We start from the raw sequence: 17492 nt of genomic DNA, 5'->3' as shown, positions 1-17492 counted from the left end.
GAATAAAACACTTGTTTAGGTGGACAGAACATTATCGTTTGATGACTCAACGAAGTCTTCGTAAATGGCAACTCGGCAGTTGACGACAACAAATGACAACACCACTTCACTGCCGCTGAAGGTAACGTGGTGATCAAACTCTTTATTTTTTTTTAATGATTCCGTTAGCCTGGGAATAGTGCTGTCATTTAGTTTATAAATTTCATTCCGGCTAAGATGAAGAATTCCGATAGTGTTGAAGTAGATTCTCTAAAAAGCGACATTCTACGAGGAAATCTCTCTATCCAAAACATTTTGCATGTACGTAAAGCGAAGATTTCTTATGTTCAATGACACATCCATTCAATATTTTTTCCTACTATGTCAGAAAATACAAAATCCTGACATTACAGAATCTGATGTTGTGGTATTGAATTCAGAGTATCGATCAGAGTTCAAGCGGCTTAAACACTGCATTGATGAGTTTGAAAAGCTTGCTAAAGATGAGGATGAAGATGGGGAACTTGCTGAAGATGTCAGTCTCTTTAGAAATCAGTTGACAAGCCTTCAAAGTGCATTTCGGTAATTTTACACCAGATATTCATAAAGACACCTGAGAGTTCTTATATTTTCCTAGCAAAGCTAATGTACAATGCCAACTCACTGTCAGCATGAAAAACAAAGCAGAACTCTTTTACAGCAATCCAGAGGAAATGGAAATAAGATCCAGGTAATGATAATTGTATTTATTATTACTTTTTATTGCATTCCAACATTTAGATTTGAGTTTTAGACAAACAAAATCCAAAGAGGAACTTATCAAGATGTCAACTAATGTGACAGCAAATCTACGAAATATTAGTCAATCCATGGCAAGTGTACTGGAACAGAACAGGGGCACCCTAGAAGTACTAGGTATTAACAAGTGTTTTGTACCTATTCTTTGTTTTTTTACATGTGTTTAACTAAGAATGAAAATTTGTTACTAGCTCAATCTTCTAACACAGTATGTGACACCCAAGATGAATTTAAAGTGATGGGCAGCACTTTAACTACGACCAAAAAACTGGTTTCTCGATTCGGGAGGAGAGAAACCACAGATTTAATCTTAATTATTCTTGCTTTGGCCGCATTTTTTGCCGCCTGTGTATATGTCATTCAAAAGCGCATGTTCTGAAGAAAAATAGTTTAACCGATTTTTTATGAGTTTCTTTATTCAATTCAGAAAAATACGATGAAATCCTAGAATTATCAATTAGGCGATAGTGTGCCAATGGGAGAAAGCATCTACCACGTTCTGTTACACACAGGTGTGATGGGCAGATGCACATTAGTGAATTCTAGATCCGAATCAAGCGAGGCGTTACAAATCAATCTCGTTACTTGGAGTCAGGCTTTTTCCCTTGCTTCTTATCCTTATCTTGATTTCGCAAAGCATCAACGGCAGATTGTACAGCATCGCTCGAAGGGTCGACTCCTGGAAGCGTTTCTAAAACGCTTTGGAGGAATTCCGGATCTTTCATCACTTCATCGTAGTCATCGCTCGCTGCTGCTGCTGCTGGTGTCGATTCAACTTCCATAGCTTCGGCTTCTGTTTTAACTGGTCCCTCTGCTCATTAAATGAAACTAGAATACGAACAACCCTTTGACATTTAAAAAGCAAAACTCACGAGCTTCTGCCATTGACATTTGCATTGCATAAGCAATTTGTTCCTCTTCAGTCATTGTGGCGAAGTCAGGATAAACTGGTGCTGCAGGTGCGTTGCTGGCAGCAGCTGAAGTGACGCTTGGTTGATCCATGGACATCGCCAACGCACGCTCAAGCATTGCATCTTCGTTAGAAGCAGGAGCGCCGGTCATTGTTGTGGGTGCAGCAGGCTCCGGACCTGACGGATTGCCTGATCGGCGTGCTTCCTCTTCTTGACGCTGACGTTGCTCTTCCATTGAAACCCGTAGAGCCTAAAGAAGAGAAAACGCTGGTATTATATCCACGTAAAAGAAGAATACTGAAACTTACAAGAGCCAATTCAGGATCTTCATTAGGATCGACAAACTCGAAGCCCCCCGCCCCCAAGCCAACCGCTCCTGTACCGTCTTCCCCTTGAATGACCGGCGAAGAAATTAGTGCATCAGCGAGATGAGGCCCTGAAAATGAGGCCCAAAGAAAGTTGTTACCATTTACATTAAGACACTTTCAACACAAATTACCAGGTGGAATGGTAACCAAATGACTACCAGTGCCATCTTTGCCATTGAGAGTATTGATAAAACTAGCCAGGACTTCGGTTCCTCCATTCTAGCCAAAGAGAAAAACCGATTATTGGCACCAATAACATACAGTATGATATTTCTTTACCTCTTCTCCAAAGCAAATAATGTCTACATTGACTTTCTCTTTCTTCAGTTTCCGGGCTAGTTTGTTCAATTCCTTTTCATCAAAATTAAGAGGAGAGCCAATGAAGACTATAATTCTAGTTCGATGGTTTTTTCCTTGACGATGTTTAAGAGCAAGCTGGAATTGAAAAAGATGTTTTAATTCACTTTTACTCACAAAGTTTTAAAAATCAGAAATTACATGAGCAATTCTGACTCCTGTTAGCAGATTGATTGAACCTTCTGGCTGGACCTGATGAAGTTTTGATAAAATGCGTCCAGCATCTGTAGTCAATGTGGCCAATACTTTGGTGCTAAGAAATTTTAAAAGATGTACTGATTTCTCAATGGAATTGCTTTTAAGTTGTTGTTACTCTACTTGGCCAATGTTAGAAGTCCAACATTATTTTCTGGGTTGGATCTCGTTTTTGAATGGCAGACCATGTTAACAGCATCTTGTTGGGCTTGAAGGCGGCTTGGTATAAAGTCTCCATTTCTCATAAACTCACTGTTATCCACACTAAGGTTTAAAAATATCGCATTAAATAACAGGAAAACTGCTTACCATCAATGCAAAAGTCTGTCAGATACACAGGTAGAAAATATATTTAAGAACAATAAAACCACTCCCTTAGACCGAAATTATATGCCCCAAGTACTGAAGTCATTTTTCGCACTAAAACGAATAAACCGATATCTAAAAATTGTTTACCAGATCATAGTACTTTCGAGCACCATTTTCGCCGTCTCGACGAGTAAAGTTTTTTTCAGTCGATGAAAATTGACAATTCATGTGCGTGGTTGCCAAGTAACAAACAAGTTCATTTCTGCCACAATTTTGAAATTGATTTTTGACTTTTTTTTATTCTGCTCTGCATTTGAGAAATACGTTAGAAAACGTAAAATTTTATCTGATAAAAAAAATCTTTCAGTTATGGACTTAGGGAATTTCGTTAATCGGCTTTGTATGCTTCAAAACTTTAAGGGCTTGAATGAAAGATGAACGACTGATGACAAAGCGATCATCGAATGATTCATTAGTGCCGATATTACTTAATTTAAGCTCCATTCGTTGTTCAACGTTGTTTGATTCAGCTACAAGAACTGGACTGTTTCTCTGGATTGCGTCCACATTTTATGAATGAAATATAAAAACAACGACTTTTAGCGAATTAATGACGATAAAACTGATTTTTCAAAGAGTCAACGTTCAAATAATATTTCACAGTTTATTCGTTTTACAATATCTAGATAGTTAATGATGATGAGCACATGTTCACATCAACTTAGGATGGGAGATGAAGGGGAAGAACTCAAGTTCATAATTACAAATATATAGATACAGAGGTTTCATGGCTTTAGTTGTTTCTGGCGGGCGTAGAAGCAGGATTGTCGCTGAAAATGCAAATCTCGATCTGTAGGAATCAATCAGTTAAGGATTCATTTATGAAGGCGACAAACTTAAACAAGAATTCTATAGTATAGAACAAATATCTATAATTTATTAAATTACCATAATTTACTTCTATGTTTGTGAACATTACTTAACCTAAATTAAAAAAAAAAACATTTATTCTATGAACTAGGTATTTTAAAATATTTTACAGCATACCATTAAGAACTAATATAACTTATATCACTACAATTAAAATAATTATTTTTAAAAGGATACAACTCTGAGTCCCCGTTCAACAGGGTCAATAATTAGTAGTCCTCTAGGTACATAGACTCTTTCATTTTGTTCAATGATAAATTTGGCCACCTTCTTCAAACACTGTTTAAAAAAGTTAAGATTGGTTAAAGTCCACGAGAGCCTATAAATGAAATTATAACTTACCTTCTCAAAGTGTGTGTCACTACAACAATATAGCAAGTATGCAGTCAAGCAAGCAAAACAACCCTCACAGCATGAACTACAGCTCATTTTTTCTGCTTCAGCATATACTTCATTTAGAGTATTAAGAGTGTATTCAAATTTCTCTCGTTCAATCTAATACAATATGTACAATATGACAACACATGTGTTTAGTACATCTGTTCACAAGCTACAAAGATTTTTGAACATAAGATTGAATGCCATGGCCCAAACTAGGGACCATTTACACAAACTCCTGTTAAACTTCAAATGCTATTTTGAATGAAAATGACAAACTTGTTACCTTTCCTTCGAGTTCCGAAGGAAATTTTGGTTGAAATTTAACTTGAGTCCCTTCACTATAGTCCCTTTGAATGAAAACTTTTTGTGTTGGTGGTGCTGGAGCTCCTCTCGCTGAGAAGTCGTCAGTCGGAGTACTTTGTTTCTATCCATGCACAAAATAAGATGAATGGTTTTGTAAACACCACTGTTCCAAAAGAAATATACCTTTTTGGACGCCATTACTATGGTTATTTTATAATTAATGTCTCTAGAAAGGAAAGGTAAAAGCCATTCACTCCTGTAATCTGTCAAACTTTGGAAAAACCTTATCAGGTATATTCTGATAGTCACTAGGTGGCCTTTCCACTCTGAATCGCGTGCTAAGAATAGTAAACCGTAAAGAATCGTCCTCGAGACAATTTTACCGCCTGGGGAATGGATGTATGTGTAGAAGTTGTTGCCTGGTGGGTGGCGGTAGAGCAGCCGATACTACACGGTTTTGTAGGATTGCTTGGTTGATGGGCATCTGGATTTCGAAAAAGAAACATTACTGTAGCACGTGCTAGAATTTGTTTAATACTTAATTACTAAAAAAAGTTATAAGGTCCTTAACATGGATGATGAGTCGGAAACTTATCGGATGTGGAGAGTTCGGAAGACCATTATGCAGGTAAGTTTAAAATGTTAGCCAAGATATGTTATTCCTGAAACATTCATCTTGTTATTCAGCTTTGTCACGACCGGGGTTACCTGGTCACTCAAGATGAGTTGGATCAAACATTGGAGCAATTTAAAATCCAGTTTGGTGACAAACCAAGGCAAGAGCTTCTTAAATAAAACTGCTATTCCAATTACTTACTGAAGTTTTGTGCAGTGAACGGAGGCCAGCTCGCAGTGATCTTATTGTTTTGGTTGCCCACAATGATGATCCCACAGACCAGATGTTTGTTTTCTTTCCTGATGAACCTAAAATTGGAATCAAAACAATCAAAACATACTGTCAAAGAATGCAAGAGGAAAACATTACACGAGCCATCATTGTTGTTCAACAAGGCATGACACCCTCTGCCAAACAAGTATGTTCCAATGTAAAGCGTAAATGTGTACATTGCTCTAAATGTTTAATTTCATCTAGTCCCTTGTGGATATGGCTCCTAAATATATATTGGAATACTTCACTGAATCTGAACTTCTCATCAACATTACTGAACATGAATTAGTTCCAGAACACATTGTTCTCACACCAGAAGAAAAACAAGAACTTCTAGGCCGTTACAAGTTGAAAGAAAACCAGCTGATGCGTATTCAGATGGGTGATCCTGTAGCACGGTATTTTGGTCTAAAAAGAGGACAGGTAAGAAATGAGAGAAAGTAATATTTTGCGATGAATAATCCTTAAAAATATTACAACAGGTAGTGAAAATTGTCCGTCCAAGTGAAACTGCTGGACGCTACATTTCGTACCGTCTCGTCTGCTGATACCCACGTGTTAAGTACTAATAAGTTTCGTAATTGACGTTCAAGCAAAAACCACTTCATTTAATGTGCGTTTCACATTAGATAAAAAATATAATGTTTGGAAGAACTCTGTGGCGTGTGTATGTGCTATTAAACCGGTTGATTTCGTGCAATTTTGACAGCGCCCCTATTTATTCCTATAAGTGCTATCGATTATTGCTTTGTGGCATACAGCTTTAGTTGATTGATCACATCATTTATACGACCATGGTAATTTCTACTCATTCATTCAAAAGAAGACTAGAACTCTTTGGGATATAAGTTTTAGAGCGAATAAAAAGAATATATATTTTAGCCTACGTAAACAACAATTTCTAATGTACCCATTTAAGACTAGACTGCTATGCGTGGCCTCAGAAAATGCTAAAACAAGGATATAATATCATTTGTGGCTCCATTTGTCTCAAAATACCGGGTGAAACCTGTCATAAGGCTTCAATCTGATTCAAGTATTATCTTATGAGTACAAACTTTTTACAAACGAAATAGCCTTGGGTTAAGCGTAACGATCTGAAGTTTCAGTTTTTATGACGAGTTAATCGATATAGACAATAACCCAATAATTTTCCCAGACAAATTCAATAATGCGTTGCTCACAACGACTTCAAGCAAAATAGTTATCTAAAAACCACAGAATCAAGGAAATCTTTCAGTTCCTTTTACGTTTAACCGAGAAGCGGAGTATAAAAACGGGTACCCGTAATTAGCCCCGTGAAATTTCCATATTCCGAGAACGTGGAGATTTCAGAAGACTGTAGTAAGACGATGAGATAAGTTACCATTAAAGACAGCAAAGCTAAAAGCATTGACGGCCGGATGGGGTACAATCCAAGGGGAGAGGCTACAATTCCATCATCCTGTACACGCACCAAAAAAGCCGTGAAAAACTGCCTCTCGTCTGGTTTTAAACGGAACCATGTTTGGGCTAGAAAACGGCAAATGTTGGACTGAAGATGTTCGCCAGCAGTATACAATCGACTGCATAGGAGAATCGTGGTGATAAAGCGAAGAATTGTTGCAGCAGCGTTCATTCCATTGACGAGAAGCAAAAGCCATGACATTCCTCGATACCTGTCGAATAACACTGGCATTATTTTATCTCAACAATTTTCTAATAAGCATACTAATGTACCATCGCAGGATGCTAAAAACGTTGGAACTTGCTACGAAGAACATGGCTCCATGATTGAGAAGGAGCATCGACCCAAATCGGGAGTTGCTTTCATTAATCAGTTTGCGTATAGCTTCGTAATAGAGCCACGATTTCTGCCAAATTTGCTGATTTCCTTCATGAGATATCTTGCCGACAGTACGAGTATTAAAGTTGGTTTCGGTTACTTCTAGATTCTTGCAATTGTGTTCTAACGTCTGAGCTTCAATGGAATTTGGTGGTTCTTTGAGAAATTTGCTTGTCTTCTCCAAAGCCAGAGCAAGATGGAAGTAAATCATTGACGGAACAAGATCTGACGCAGCAGAAAGGTTCCAGGCGTAGAAAAGAGTAACACCAAACAGAGAGCAGGTGAGATACAAGCTGTTCGTGTGCAAGGGGATGGCTGCTAAGGGCTCGTATGTTGACGGTAGAAACGGCAGAATAGGAAAATCCAAGATGAGTACCATCACCGTTGCAATCGATGTGCAGACTCTGTTAAAACATATAACAATCTAAATACCAATAGAAATATGCAATTTGGATGAAGGGGTTTACGAACGTTAACAAGTAGATGAGGTACATCCTTGAGCGAGTCTGTCTTTCAGTGCAGTTATCTTGGCTTTCCGGATACAATGTATGAATATCTTGCCAGTTCTCAAAGAATCTTAAAAGCTTGGGCCTCTGGAAGGTGTAAAAAACTTGGGCGCCCATAGCAAGGGGAAAGGAGGTTATCCATATTATATTTGGAATGACTTCGCCGATATTTTTCATTTTCACGATTACAGTAACGAATTGAATGATTTCAAAAACGGACATGCCTAAGAGCAGCAAGAAAATAGCCAGACAAGTAACCTGTTGAAGTATCCTGAGCAACACTGTAGATATTCGAGGGTTTCGGATTCCTTCCCCATAAGGAACGAAAGTCGAAGCCCCTGTAAACGAAATAAATCGAAACAAGAACATAACATCTTGATATACCGGAATGCTTGGTTTCGGGTGAATCATTGCTGTTGGAGTTATTGCTAAAATGGCGAAGTCCTGATGCAAAACGCGGTATAAGCCTACAGGAAATCGACTGACCTTAAAGTGACTGCCAGCCCCTATTTATCGAGAAAGAAGGTGCGTTAAACTGCGCGCCAGTTTGCGGACCGATCACCAAATGGGGTTGCCATAACAACTCAATAGCAATAATTTTCATTCCGTGCACCTTGCCGCAGAGACCGTTATAAGTTATCTCTTATCAGCAAGAGAAGAAAACATATATCAACATAAAACGCGAACGTATATCATTAAGAAACCACTTACGGTTGCTTGGAGATGGCTTTGTTGTAATAAGACCCTGATGGCTGCGATCGTTCTATCCAATATTTTTGTCCTTTTATCGTTTACTGTTGTACTGGAAAAGGTATGCAGAAATCGTTTCTTCACAATGCGAAGCCATATGTGAGCAGCAGTCCGATGAAAGAGTTTCGTTGGAATCTCCTACACTACACGTATTGTGTACATAGCAATAATAAAATTGACTATGCAATCGGCTATTCGAAGCACTCCTAAAGTGCGCATATAGGGTATCCACGCGTGAGATGGTAACAATAGCCTGTGGTTCAACCTACACGAAATAAGAAAACAGTTGCAACCAAATCAGTTAAAGTATTTCGATGAACGTCTCGATACCTTATTGCATAACTACCTCTATGCGGTGACCAGTAACACTTGTCTATGTGTGGCTAAGGAGCGCAGGATAGTAATTCACTTACCTGGCCAATGACCTCTTAAATGTACAACCGAAAAAAAAATCCATGAGCTTACTAAGCTGTTGGCACGACAACCGCAACTTTTTCCTAGAATAAAAAACCAACAAAAGGCAAAAATAAATAAATGAAAACAAAATAAATAAATAAATGTATATAATCAAATACAAACTTGCAAATTGATGTAGGATGCTTTGGCCTATTCTTAGCTGATTGGTAGTTTCGGCTAAAAACAAGTAACTTATGCATCTTCCGGAAAATCACTTTATTGCTATTCCAGGAATACAGATCGGTAAACTGGTTTGTGAAATTCCAAACTCAGACAAAATACGGAAGGTTTTGATTTTACCAATACGGCTGAGTAAAGAGAGGGGAAAGGACCCGAGGGGAAACACGTAATTTAGTTGTTACGATCAAAAACAAAAACTTATTTAATTTGATTCAATGTCGAAATAAAAGAATCAAGATTATACTCGTTCTCATAGTTTTCTTCGCTCCATAATTCCGGTAAGGATTCCAAAGCTACTCGGAAACCAGCAGGAAGGCCAGAAGCATTTTCCGGTTCACTGCTAGACGGTCTTTTGTTGTTTTTGGAAGCTTTGCCACCGTCCAGCGTAAAAATATCAAGTAACTAAAGAAGAGAAAATTGTTGTATAATAATTTGAGGTCAAATATTGGGAATGGTTTCCCAGTTACCTGTTCAGTCCCCATTGATTGAAGACTTGCATTTTCTGTGCTGATGATGGTATTGGCGGTTTGCAGCTTAAATTTTTGCAACCTATGGAAATCATTGGGAAAAAATTATGAATTACCATGAAGTTGAAATCAAAACAAAAATTTTCTAACCCCATGATTTTTTCTTCTAATGTTCCTCTGGTGATCAGACGATATACATTAACCACCTTCTTTTGCCCGATCCTGTGGGCACGGTCCATGGCTTGAAGATCTTTCATTGGGTTCCAATCATGTTCGACAAAAATTACCGTATCGGCCCCGGTCAAATTAAGACCCAGACCACCAACTTGCGTTGTTAGTAGAAGCACGTCAATGGATGGATCTTCGTTGAAACGTTTGACAACACCTTGTCGCGCACCTTGATCAGAAAAAACGTTTTTCGATGTATAAAGTTGAAAGGAGTGGACCTGAAAATATATTATTACCTGCGACAATGCTTCCATCTAGGCGAAGGTAAGACACGGATTTCATGTGTGTTTTGAGTAAGTCGTTTTCAATTATATCAATCATAGACCGAAGTTGACAGAAAATTAAAGCTCTGTGGATAGAAACTACGCTGCCGCCAGCATCCGAAGAATCAACGGGTCCATTTGCGGTATCCAATCCTATGCCGCAATCAAGTAGCAATTGTTTCAAAGCTAGTAGCTTGCTAGCGTGCTGCAAGTCAGAAAGGTTGCTCTTTTGATCCTTAAGTTGCTGGTTAAAGACTTCAAACTGAGGATGCTTTGGTGTCAGTACAAGCTTCGGGTGGTTGCAGACTTTGCGAAGGTATTGTAATGCCTGAAACCAACACGTTAAAATTTAAACGTATGATGGCACACGTGAAGCTGAGTAAAGAAAATATCATACCTGGAAAATGTGCGCATGAGCAGGTGTAGCACCTGATGTCTGGCTTGATTGATTCATTTCTGCGTGCTTCTTTGAGAAATCTTCATAAAGCTTAACTTGAAGTGGACTCAAATCACAATAGTAGTCTTGAGTAATTTTAGGTGGGAGATCCTTCAGGACGTCTTCCTTCATTCGCCGCAGAAGGAAAGGTAGAGTCTGGCGATGGAGCGACTCCATGGCTAGAACTCCGTTCTCCTGTTCTTTTGAGGAGGCTTTCGCATCCCGACTAGCCAAGATTGGTTTACTGTAACGAGCCTAATAAACAATCAAATAAATTTTAATCCCTTACGCGAAGGAAAATGTATACAAGGTAAAACAAACCTGGAACTGCTTTTCGCTTCCCAAGAAACCAGGTATTAAGAAGTCGAAAAGGGACCATAGTTCAAGGACATTATTCTGAATTGGCGTTCCAGATAGAATCAAACGATGATTCGCAATCAATTGTTTTATTGCTTTGGATAGCTTTGTTTTGCCGTTCTTTATGACATGACCTTCATCCAAAACGCAAAAGTTCCAGCGTATAGAACTGAAAAAATCTAGGTCGTTCCTAACGATGTCGTACGAGGCAATGATGAGATTATGGTGAGATGCTCTATTGCGAATACGCATTCTCTCGGATGGAGGTCCAGTGTAGTGCAAAGGATTCAACATATCAGCTGACACGAATTTCTCCACTTCATCCATCCAATGACCCGTTAGAGTAGGAGGACATATGACGATAGATGGCAAAGCCACCGAAGATGGATTCCGAGTAAGTTCAAAGTCAACTTTTCGCTGATGATGGTCAGAAGCAATGATACAGATGGTTTGAAGGGTCTTGCCGAGTCCCATGTCATCACACAGAATGCCATGCAATCCATATTTGTTTAGGAATGCTAACCAATTAACACCGTCCTGTTGATAACAGCGCAACTCCGCATTTATGGTAACAGGGATCTATTGTAAGATATAGAAGAATTAATACTATGTTACATCAGATAGGAAAGCATTCCAAAATGGAAACACTAAATGAGAAAAGAAATGAAGAAAATAAGAAACATAAAAAACCTTGTAGTTTTCCAGTTTTTTAGGATCAAAGAGTTGCTCCAGAAATCGACGCTGCTGAACCTTCTTTTCTGCTAACTCTGGACTAAGGGCGGGTGGATCCGGTACTCCTCCTTCAAGAGGCATGAGCCTAATTAATGTCGCAAATGACTGAGTGGCCACCAATCGGACAGACTGGTTTGTATCGCTCATACGACCGAGGACAGGAATGACCAAGAGGACAATAAACGGTATGATATTCATTCCCATTTGTTCAACCAAACAGGCTACGGCTTCGATTGCTCCCTGCCGCATTTGTTCCCGGTCAATGGCACCCAACATTGGTATGACTTTTTCCACCACAATTGTGAGGACATGGTCGCCATCAACAGCTCCGAGCGCAGCCAGTCCCCTGCTCGCCATATGACGAACAGCTCTTAAATTGTGCTCCAAAAGATCGCACAACGTCGGTAGCAAATCGAGAACTTGCACATGTAAGGAAGCATGAACGGAAGACACTATAACCTCCAGGATCTGTAAGCACTGGATTAAATCTTCTGCTTTAGAGATTCTATGTTTAAAAAAAAACGATGAAAGTTAGAAGTAAGTCGTAACAATAAGAAGTAAAAAAAAAAAACTCAGCACTCACCCAGCCGCATCGTTTTGACCGTTTTCTTCAACGGCCTGTATGCTCATTATTGAGTCCCAAAGATAGGGCACTTTTTGTGGCATTTCAGCTCCAAAATAGGATGCCACTGATTTTAGCACATGCACAGCTCCTCTTCGCTGAATTTCTATCGCACGTGTGCCGGCGATATCTCCATCAATCTGAGATTTTTTACCTCCAGTACTTTTTTCGGCTAATCGCTGTTGCTGTATCAGCATCAAAATGCCATCCATTTCTTCTGTGTTTACCTTCGGCGTGATTTCTGGATCAGCACAAAGAAAATTGCACGAATTCTTCAAAATTTTGTTGTTGGGGCAGGGATTTCTAAATTGACAAAGCTCCAGAAGACGCGCTAAGGATCGAGCGGCAGATTCTTGCAGTTGTTCATTATCTTCCATTTTGATTGAATCCATTAAGGGCTTGACCACTGGATTCACTGTGTGTACGGGTAAAATACGAAAACCCACGACTGCTCGTGCTAGTGCTGACAGAGTAGTGTTGTTTAACTTGTTTTGATCGGTCGACACCTAAAAATAAAAAAATTCACAAATAAAAAAAAATTACTAAATAATAAATTGTACTACACTAAAACATTGGGAGTATCGAAACAAGGAATATACCAACCTGTAAACAGGCACTCGATAAAGATTTTCTCCTATCTTCCAGCATTTCAGTGATTTTACTCTTTAGCTTAGAGTTAGTTAAGAGCTGAACTGTTATCGGACCCGTTAGTGATTGGATTTGCTCTGGTGTTAAGAAACTGGCGTTGGCAGACGGGAAAGCGGACTCGACATCCAACCTGTAGTGCTGTGAAATATAACACGTATGAATGAGTAGAATGAAACACGATGCTGAACATGAGTTCTTACCCTAAGTGTGGCGATGAAATCTCTGGCGTCGTGCAACAAACGAGCATATGCGACACCAATTTCATCATAATATATGCTTTCGGTCAAAGTAAGATGAAGCCGGTCGACTAAAACAGTCGGTGGTGTGACTGCTGCACATCTCTCACCCCACTCGGCCATTACCATTGCAACCGCAGTACGCTGGATCGCTGAACGGCTGTTTAAATGGACTAGCAGTAATTTGGCGTAACATTCCACTGGTGACTCCATGTCGGCCGAGTAGGTCAATCCAGGCATCACTTGAACAAGAAATTCTGAGAGTAAACCCAACAGAGATGCGGCCAGACAACGGGCTCTGGTGACCGCCTTTTCTCGCTGAAGGGCATTTTCATAGACATGGTCTGTTCCTGCTATAAAATATTTTGTTTCGACGGGAGAGGCATCTCCAAGAGGTCCGCTAGTACTTCGACGTCGACTTTCACTCGGTTCTTTGCGAACAGGTGGAAATATCAAAATAGATGGATCGAATGGTAGACGTGAAGGCTGCATCATCATGCAAAGCCATGTAGCCACGCAAGGACAAGCAGAGGGAAGTAAAATTTGAAGGGGTAGTCGTCTTATAAGCAGACCCCACAGCTTTTCTATATGCTCGAGTATTTCTTGCTGATGTTCTAGCATTGCCCGCTGGAATACATGGCGGAGGAGGTCAGATGCTAGCCCTTCCATCCACTCGGTAGTATGGCCAAGAATCAACAAAGTTTCCAACGTCTTTAGCGTCGAATGGCGAACCTACGACAAAATAATGAAAAAAGGAAGTAAAAAAAGTTGCGCTTATGAGAAGGAAAAGCTTCTACCTTGGTAGAGGAATGAGAAAGAAATGGCCATAGTCGTGGAACCAAATCAACTAACGGAAGATGTTGTAAACATGGCACCGTTTCCGAACGGGCCATCAAAGATGACAGCAGAGTGAGGATACAGCTAGTTGAGGCTGTCAGCTCGTCTAGTTCGAGAAGAGAGTCCCACAGCGTCTTGAGCAAAGTGCCGATTTCATTCAGGTGCAAAAGATTGACTAGAGGGTCGGCTAAAGGTACCAAAGCCGCAGCAGCTACAGCGCTGACATCGTCTACATCATCCTGTAGCCCTTTAAAGAGGCTAGGGTAGACCAAGGGTAATAGTTGTTGAGATAGATCCTGTCGAGCCGCCATCAAGTACTTTAGGCCCAACAGGCCACCGTGACGTGTTTCCCATTCTGTTTGCTCCAATAACTGAAGTAGAACTGCGACGACTAACTTGACCTGCTCAGTATCCATTAACTTGGCTAGCGAGCCCAGAGCTTGGGCAGTTGTTTCCCGAACAGGTGCAATAACTTGGTCTGAAATGAAATCGCCGAAACGATCTAATGCAAGGACACAAAGTAGGCGCAAAGATACATCTTCTAGCCAACTGCCGTGAGCTGCTTTCATTTCAGGCATGGTCTGATGGGTAGTCCGTCCCGATCCACGGCCATGTAATTGAATTATTTCTCGTAATGCCGTGCCTCCTCCATGCCTAACCTGACAAAAACAATAAAAAAAAATGGTAGGTAGGTCACTTATGCGTACAATTTCAACTCGAAAATTAAAGTTTAACTAACCTCCCAACAGGGACTTAAAAGCTTAGTGACAAGAAGGTCGCAAAAGCTTTCGAACGGCCACGTTTGAGCAGAATCAGGCCAAGTTCCAGCAGGATCTGGTATGCTATCAATGACGATTTCTATTTCTTTTTCTTTTTTAATTTTCTTACTACTAGATGCCCCGTCAGAAGGGCTCCCATCAAGAGATTTTTGTTTTCCCCCTTGACGGGCCTTTCGTTTTGCTCTATTCGCTTCCCTGGAACTAAGTTGTTTCTTCAGTTTTTCAGCTTCATCGTCAAGTGGCGTCTCAGATGAGATGTCTGGGGCGTTTACAGCATGTTCCTGCTGCCCAGTTAAATCCTCTGCAGTGACAATTTCTCCAGTATCAATACCTAACTTGGCTGCTAGCTCAAGACCAAGGTTATCATTCAGTGCTTTACGCTGACGAGCTAACCTCTCTTTTGGATCGGCCAACAAAAAATCATCATCATCAAATTCTTTGCCCTCTGATGCTGTTAAAAAGTGGCGGTTTGCCAAGACAGTGCTGATGCTAAATGTACTGAATTTAAGCTGGCCAAGTTTTCCACTTGGTAAACTGACATCACTCTCAGTTTTGATAGGGATAGGAAGAGGGTCCCACTGAGGAACATGAGAAATCACAGCATTGATGGCTTGAGAGGCAGCAATTCGAGTATCCCAAGAAGGACTTTTCAGATGCACAAAAATTTTTTTCAGCAAGAGTGGCAGCTCATGAGGATGTAGACGTTGAACTTCACCCAGTTGTTGGGCAGCAGCTTTTCTGGTGACGGCAGATGATCCAGTATCCAGGAGGAGGAATAGTCTGTCCAACCTACGAACCCCATCCCAAAAATTAACAAAACATGAATGTTCTGAATGAAAAAAAAAATGAATAACACATTTGCATATGCAAAAAAATGTACCTAGTTTCCATTTCACAGTTTTTTCACCAGCTTTTTCTGATTGGTACACGGTAACCGCATGTCATGGTTCCGGGAGGCAAATAATGTGACATAAAGAGCAGATGGTCAACGTTCGAACCTTATATCCACTTCGACCGTATATTAAGCGAGAATCGGTTGTTATCAAATTTTATGGCTATTATATTATTGATACGAGCGGGAGGAAGAAAAAACTGCCATTTAGCCTGGATCGAAATGTGAAGTTAATCCAAAACAATAAACACAAAAAATACTGATCTTTTTAGATCTAATAACATGGCGTCCCTGACGTTTTTCGTGTGCTTTCATCTCAAAGTTTCAATTTATACTAAGCGGGTACGGGAAGGTTCCGGCTTTTTCAGGGAAGGATGGCTGCTGCAATTGCAAATACTTTGAAGGCCTGTTACACGCCTGCCGTTCTCTGACTTCATTTTCACATTCCTACCCTTAGACAACGACATCTATGATCGGCTTGATCGCTCTAACTTAAAAGTTACTGAAAATTCGTTAATAGCCTATGAGACTATAACTGGATTTTAGGCAAACGTCTAAGAGGTTTTCGGCTCGAAATTAAAATCTTCTTACGCGTTTTTAGCCAAATATGACGTATCTGAAAAATTTATAATTATAAAGCTGTTTTTGGCTGGTTACCACGAAACGATACGTGAGCGCTCTACCACAATGACAAACGCTAGCCAGGCAGCTAAGCTAGTTGAAACAATCAATCGAAAACGATTGAAGTGAAGACACGTGCATATTTTCACATAACCTTAAAAAAATCTACCGTTTATATTTTCGTGGCGCAGCTTTCGGCAGCCTGGTAAGTTTCTCGTCATCCATCCGATCACGTCCGACGCTTCTCGAACACTCAAAGAAATGTGGCTTATGTATCAAATATACTCGTCGTGTGTATACGTTACTCCAGCTGAGATTCATGAAGTATCAGCCTGAAACCATTGAGTTGTTTATGAAGTGAAACATTGACCTCGTGAATAAGAACCAATTGACGTAAGTGTTTTTCTTTTTTCTTCAGTTACTTAGCAAATATGGTAAACCACGTAAACTGAATCTTGTATTGAAATGGAAAACCAGAGCAACCTACTTGCTGCTTAGTTACCTATTCATAACCAACAATAAACTCGTTAGGCTCGCCCAATGAAAAAACATTTTCGAAGATGAATACATCGATTGCCTTATAATGATTAACCTCACTACTTGTGGTTTCGTGGAATTGCCGATTATAGTGCATGTCAAAGATATCGTGCGTGGTTAGTTTGAAATACTTAATAAGAATACCTGTTATATATCATTTAGTATGTTCATTCCAAAACAATGTAAATGGAGCCACAAATAAATGAAGGATCAGGAGATAATGCCGAAATTTCTATCGTTGTCGCTAACGAATTAACTAGTCCACCATAATTTGATGCAAGTCCTGGTTCCCGCGAGAGTTTGTCGTAGGCTTCTTTGGAAATTACCTTGGGAGATCAGGCCTTATTCTAGCAGCACGAAAAATTGATATCGCAATGCACGCATCGTTGCCAAACAAATTTGGATAGGCGGAATATCAACAAATATTCTTGATAGCTAAATTTTAATAATACAAAAAAATTCCGATTACTGAGTTTTTAAATTAAAAAAATAGCAATTGTAATGCACATGTTCAAGAAAAAGCATTTGGCTTCTTGAAGTACCATTTTAAAACAGTGAACCTCTTTCATAGCAGACTACGCCGTACTATCACAATTCAAAACAACAACAACAATAAAGGTGAGCGCGTGCATGAGAGGCATCCACAGATTTAAAAAAAAAAACAATGACAAAGCCAAATGAGCCTTCCGAATTTTTGGAT

The 17492-nt window shown here is 39.8% G+C and overlaps 6 protein-coding genes across 7 annotated transcripts; 2 read left to right on the top strand and 4 right to left on the bottom strand.

Annotated features, from left to right (window-relative positions):
• The first annotated feature begins 94 nt into the window (after nucleotides 1-94).
• LOC130685553 (vesicle transport protein SEC20-like) lies at nucleotides 95-1175 on the top strand. Its single transcript, XM_057508867.2, has 5 exons — nucleotides 95-300; nucleotides 368-561; nucleotides 617-709; nucleotides 773-894; nucleotides 969-1175. The coding sequence occupies exons 1-5, from the start codon at nucleotides 217-219 to the stop codon at nucleotides 1154-1156; spliced, it is 681 nt and encodes a 226-aa protein (XP_057364850.1). The 5' UTR covers nucleotides 95-216; the 3' UTR covers nucleotides 1157-1175.
• Nucleotides 1174-3139, bottom strand: LOC130685540 (26S proteasome non-ATPase regulatory subunit 4-like). Its single transcript, XM_057508853.2, has 8 exons — nucleotides 3065-3139; nucleotides 2732-2872; nucleotides 2555-2666; nucleotides 2336-2491; nucleotides 2188-2275; nucleotides 1997-2124; nucleotides 1650-1938; nucleotides 1174-1588 (listed from the first exon to the last, which is right to left on the bottom strand). The coding sequence occupies exons 1-8, from the start codon at nucleotides 3088-3090 to the stop codon at nucleotides 1359-1361; spliced, it is 1170 nt and encodes a 389-aa protein (XP_057364836.1). The 5' UTR covers nucleotides 3091-3139; the 3' UTR covers nucleotides 1174-1358.
• A 416-nt stretch (nucleotides 3140-3555) lies between these two features.
• LOC130685565 (golgin subfamily A member 7-like) lies at nucleotides 3556-4863 on the bottom strand. Its single transcript, XM_057508883.2, has 5 exons — nucleotides 4715-4863; nucleotides 4512-4652; nucleotides 4190-4342; nucleotides 4025-4126; nucleotides 3556-3767 (listed from the first exon to the last, which is right to left on the bottom strand). Exons 1-5 carry the CDS (start codon nucleotides 4727-4729, stop codon nucleotides 3711-3713), a joined length of 468 nt encoding a protein of 155 aa, XP_057364866.1. The 5' UTR covers nucleotides 4730-4863; the 3' UTR covers nucleotides 3556-3710.
• Nucleotides 4864-4967: 104 nt separating this feature from the next.
• Nucleotides 4968-6076, top strand: LOC130685575 (DNA-directed RNA polymerases I, II, and III subunit RPABC1). Its single transcript, XM_057508899.2, has 5 exons — nucleotides 4968-5159; nucleotides 5219-5307; nucleotides 5364-5565; nucleotides 5625-5843; nucleotides 5903-6076. Exons 1-5 carry the CDS (start codon nucleotides 5103-5105, stop codon nucleotides 5966-5968), a joined length of 633 nt encoding a protein of 210 aa, XP_057364882.1. The 5' UTR covers nucleotides 4968-5102; the 3' UTR covers nucleotides 5969-6076.
• Nucleotides 6077-6108: 32 nt separating this feature from the next.
• LOC130685534 (uncharacterized) lies at nucleotides 6109-8945 on the bottom strand. Of its 2 annotated transcripts, none has more exons than XM_057508845.2 (5): nucleotides 8832-8945; nucleotides 8463-8766; nucleotides 7717-8393; nucleotides 7140-7649; nucleotides 6109-7078 (listed from the first exon to the last, which is right to left on the bottom strand). In XM_057508845.2, the coding sequence occupies exons 3-5, from the start codon at nucleotides 8160-8162 to the stop codon at nucleotides 6673-6675; spliced, it is 1362 nt and encodes a 453-aa protein (XP_057364828.1). In that variant the 5' UTR covers nucleotides 8163-8393; nucleotides 8463-8766; nucleotides 8832-8945; the 3' UTR covers nucleotides 6109-6672. The 2 variants fall into 2 exon arrangements, with proteins under 2 accessions (XP_057364828.1, XP_057364829.1); XM_057508846.2 differs by having other exon boundaries at nucleotides 7717-8257.
• Nucleotides 8946-9156: 211 nt separating this feature from the next.
• LOC130685504 (TATA-binding protein-associated factor 172-like) lies at nucleotides 9157-15975 on the bottom strand. Its single transcript, XM_057508804.2, has 13 exons — nucleotides 15623-15975; nucleotides 14703-15531; nucleotides 13924-14622; nucleotides 13091-13858; nucleotides 12846-13028; nucleotides 12204-12748; nucleotides 11579-12125; nucleotides 10853-11467; nucleotides 10493-10786; nucleotides 10069-10423; nucleotides 9755-10001; nucleotides 9605-9686; nucleotides 9157-9539 (listed from the first exon to the last, which is right to left on the bottom strand). The coding sequence occupies exons 1-13, from the start codon at nucleotides 15631-15633 to the stop codon at nucleotides 9336-9338; spliced, it is 5379 nt and encodes a 1792-aa protein (XP_057364787.1). The 5' UTR covers nucleotides 15634-15975; the 3' UTR covers nucleotides 9157-9335.
• Nucleotides 15976-17492: the final 1517 nt, after the last annotated feature.

This window comes from Daphnia carinata, chromosome 3 (assembly GCF_022539665.2).
Source record: "Daphnia carinata strain CSIRO-1 chromosome 3, CSIRO_AGI_Dcar_HiC_V3, whole genome shotgun sequence".
Lineage (NCBI taxonomy): Eukaryota > Metazoa > Arthropoda > Branchiopoda > Diplostraca > Daphniidae > Daphnia > Daphnia carinata.
The sequence above is the reverse complement of the archived record's forward strand: the minus strand, read 5'-3'. Positions and strand labels throughout refer to the sequence as shown.

Coding starts and splice junctions, on each gene's coding strand:
- LOC130685504 (XM_057508804.2), bottom strand. Junction 12,749..12,845: donor TATCGAGTGCCTGTTTACAG/GTTGGTATATTC, acceptor TTTTATTTTTAG/GTGTCGACCGATCAAAACAA. Junction 12,126..12,203: donor GGTCAAAACGATGCGGCTGG/GTGAGTGCTGAG, acceptor TTTTAAACATAG/AATCTCTAAAGCAGAAGATT.
- LOC130685565 (XM_057508883.2), bottom strand. Junction 4,127..4,189: donor GTGACACACACTTTGAGAAG/GTAAGTTATAAT, acceptor TTTTTTAAACAG/TGTTTGAAGAAGGTGGCCAA. Junction 3,768..4,024: donor TTGAACGGGGACTCAGAGTT/GTATCCTTTTAA, acceptor TGATTCCTACAG/ATCGAGATTTGCATTTTCAG.
- LOC130685553 (XM_057508867.2), top strand. CDS start 217: ATGAAGAATTCCGATAGTGTTGAAGTAGATTCTCTAAAAAGCGACATT. Junction 562..616: donor AGCCTTCAAAGTGCATTTCG/GTAATTTTACAC, acceptor ATATTTTCCTAG/CAAAGCTAATGTACAATGCC. Junction 895..968: donor GGGCACCCTAGAAGTACTAG/GTATTAACAAGT, acceptor ATTTGTTACTAG/CTCAATCTTCTAACACAGTA.
- LOC130685575 (XM_057508899.2), top strand. CDS start 5,103: ATGGATGATGAGTCGGAAACTTATCGGATGTGGAGAGTTCGGAAGACC. Junction 5,308..5,363: donor CAGTTTGGTGACAAACCAAG/GCAAGAGCTTCT, acceptor AGTTTTGTGCAG/TGAACGGAGGCCAGCTCGCA. Junction 5,844..5,902: donor TTGGTCTAAAAAGAGGACAG/GTAAGAAATGAG, acceptor ATATTACAACAG/GTAGTGAAAATTGTCCGTCC.
- LOC130685534 (XM_057508845.2), bottom strand. CDS start 8,162: ATGATTCACCCGAAACCAAGCATTCCGGTATATCAAGATGTTATGTTC. Junction 7,650..7,716: donor TACCTCATCTACTTGTTAAC/GTTCGTAAACCC, acceptor ATGTTTTAACAG/AGTCTGCACATCGATTGCAA. Junction 7,079..7,139: donor GTTTTTAGCATCCTGCGATG/GTACATTAGTAT, acceptor GTTATTCGACAG/GTATCGAGGAATGTCATGGC.
- LOC130685540 (XM_057508853.2), bottom strand. CDS start 3,090: ATGGTGCTCGAAAGTACTATGATCTG. Junction 1,939..1,996: donor AAGATCCTGAATTGGCTCTT/GTAAGTTTCAGT, acceptor TCTCTTCTTTAG/GCTCTACGGGTTTCAATGGA. Junction 1,589..1,649: donor AATGTCAATGGCAGAAGCTC/GTGAGTTTTGCT, acceptor TTTAATGAGCAG/AGGGACCAGTTAAAACAGAA.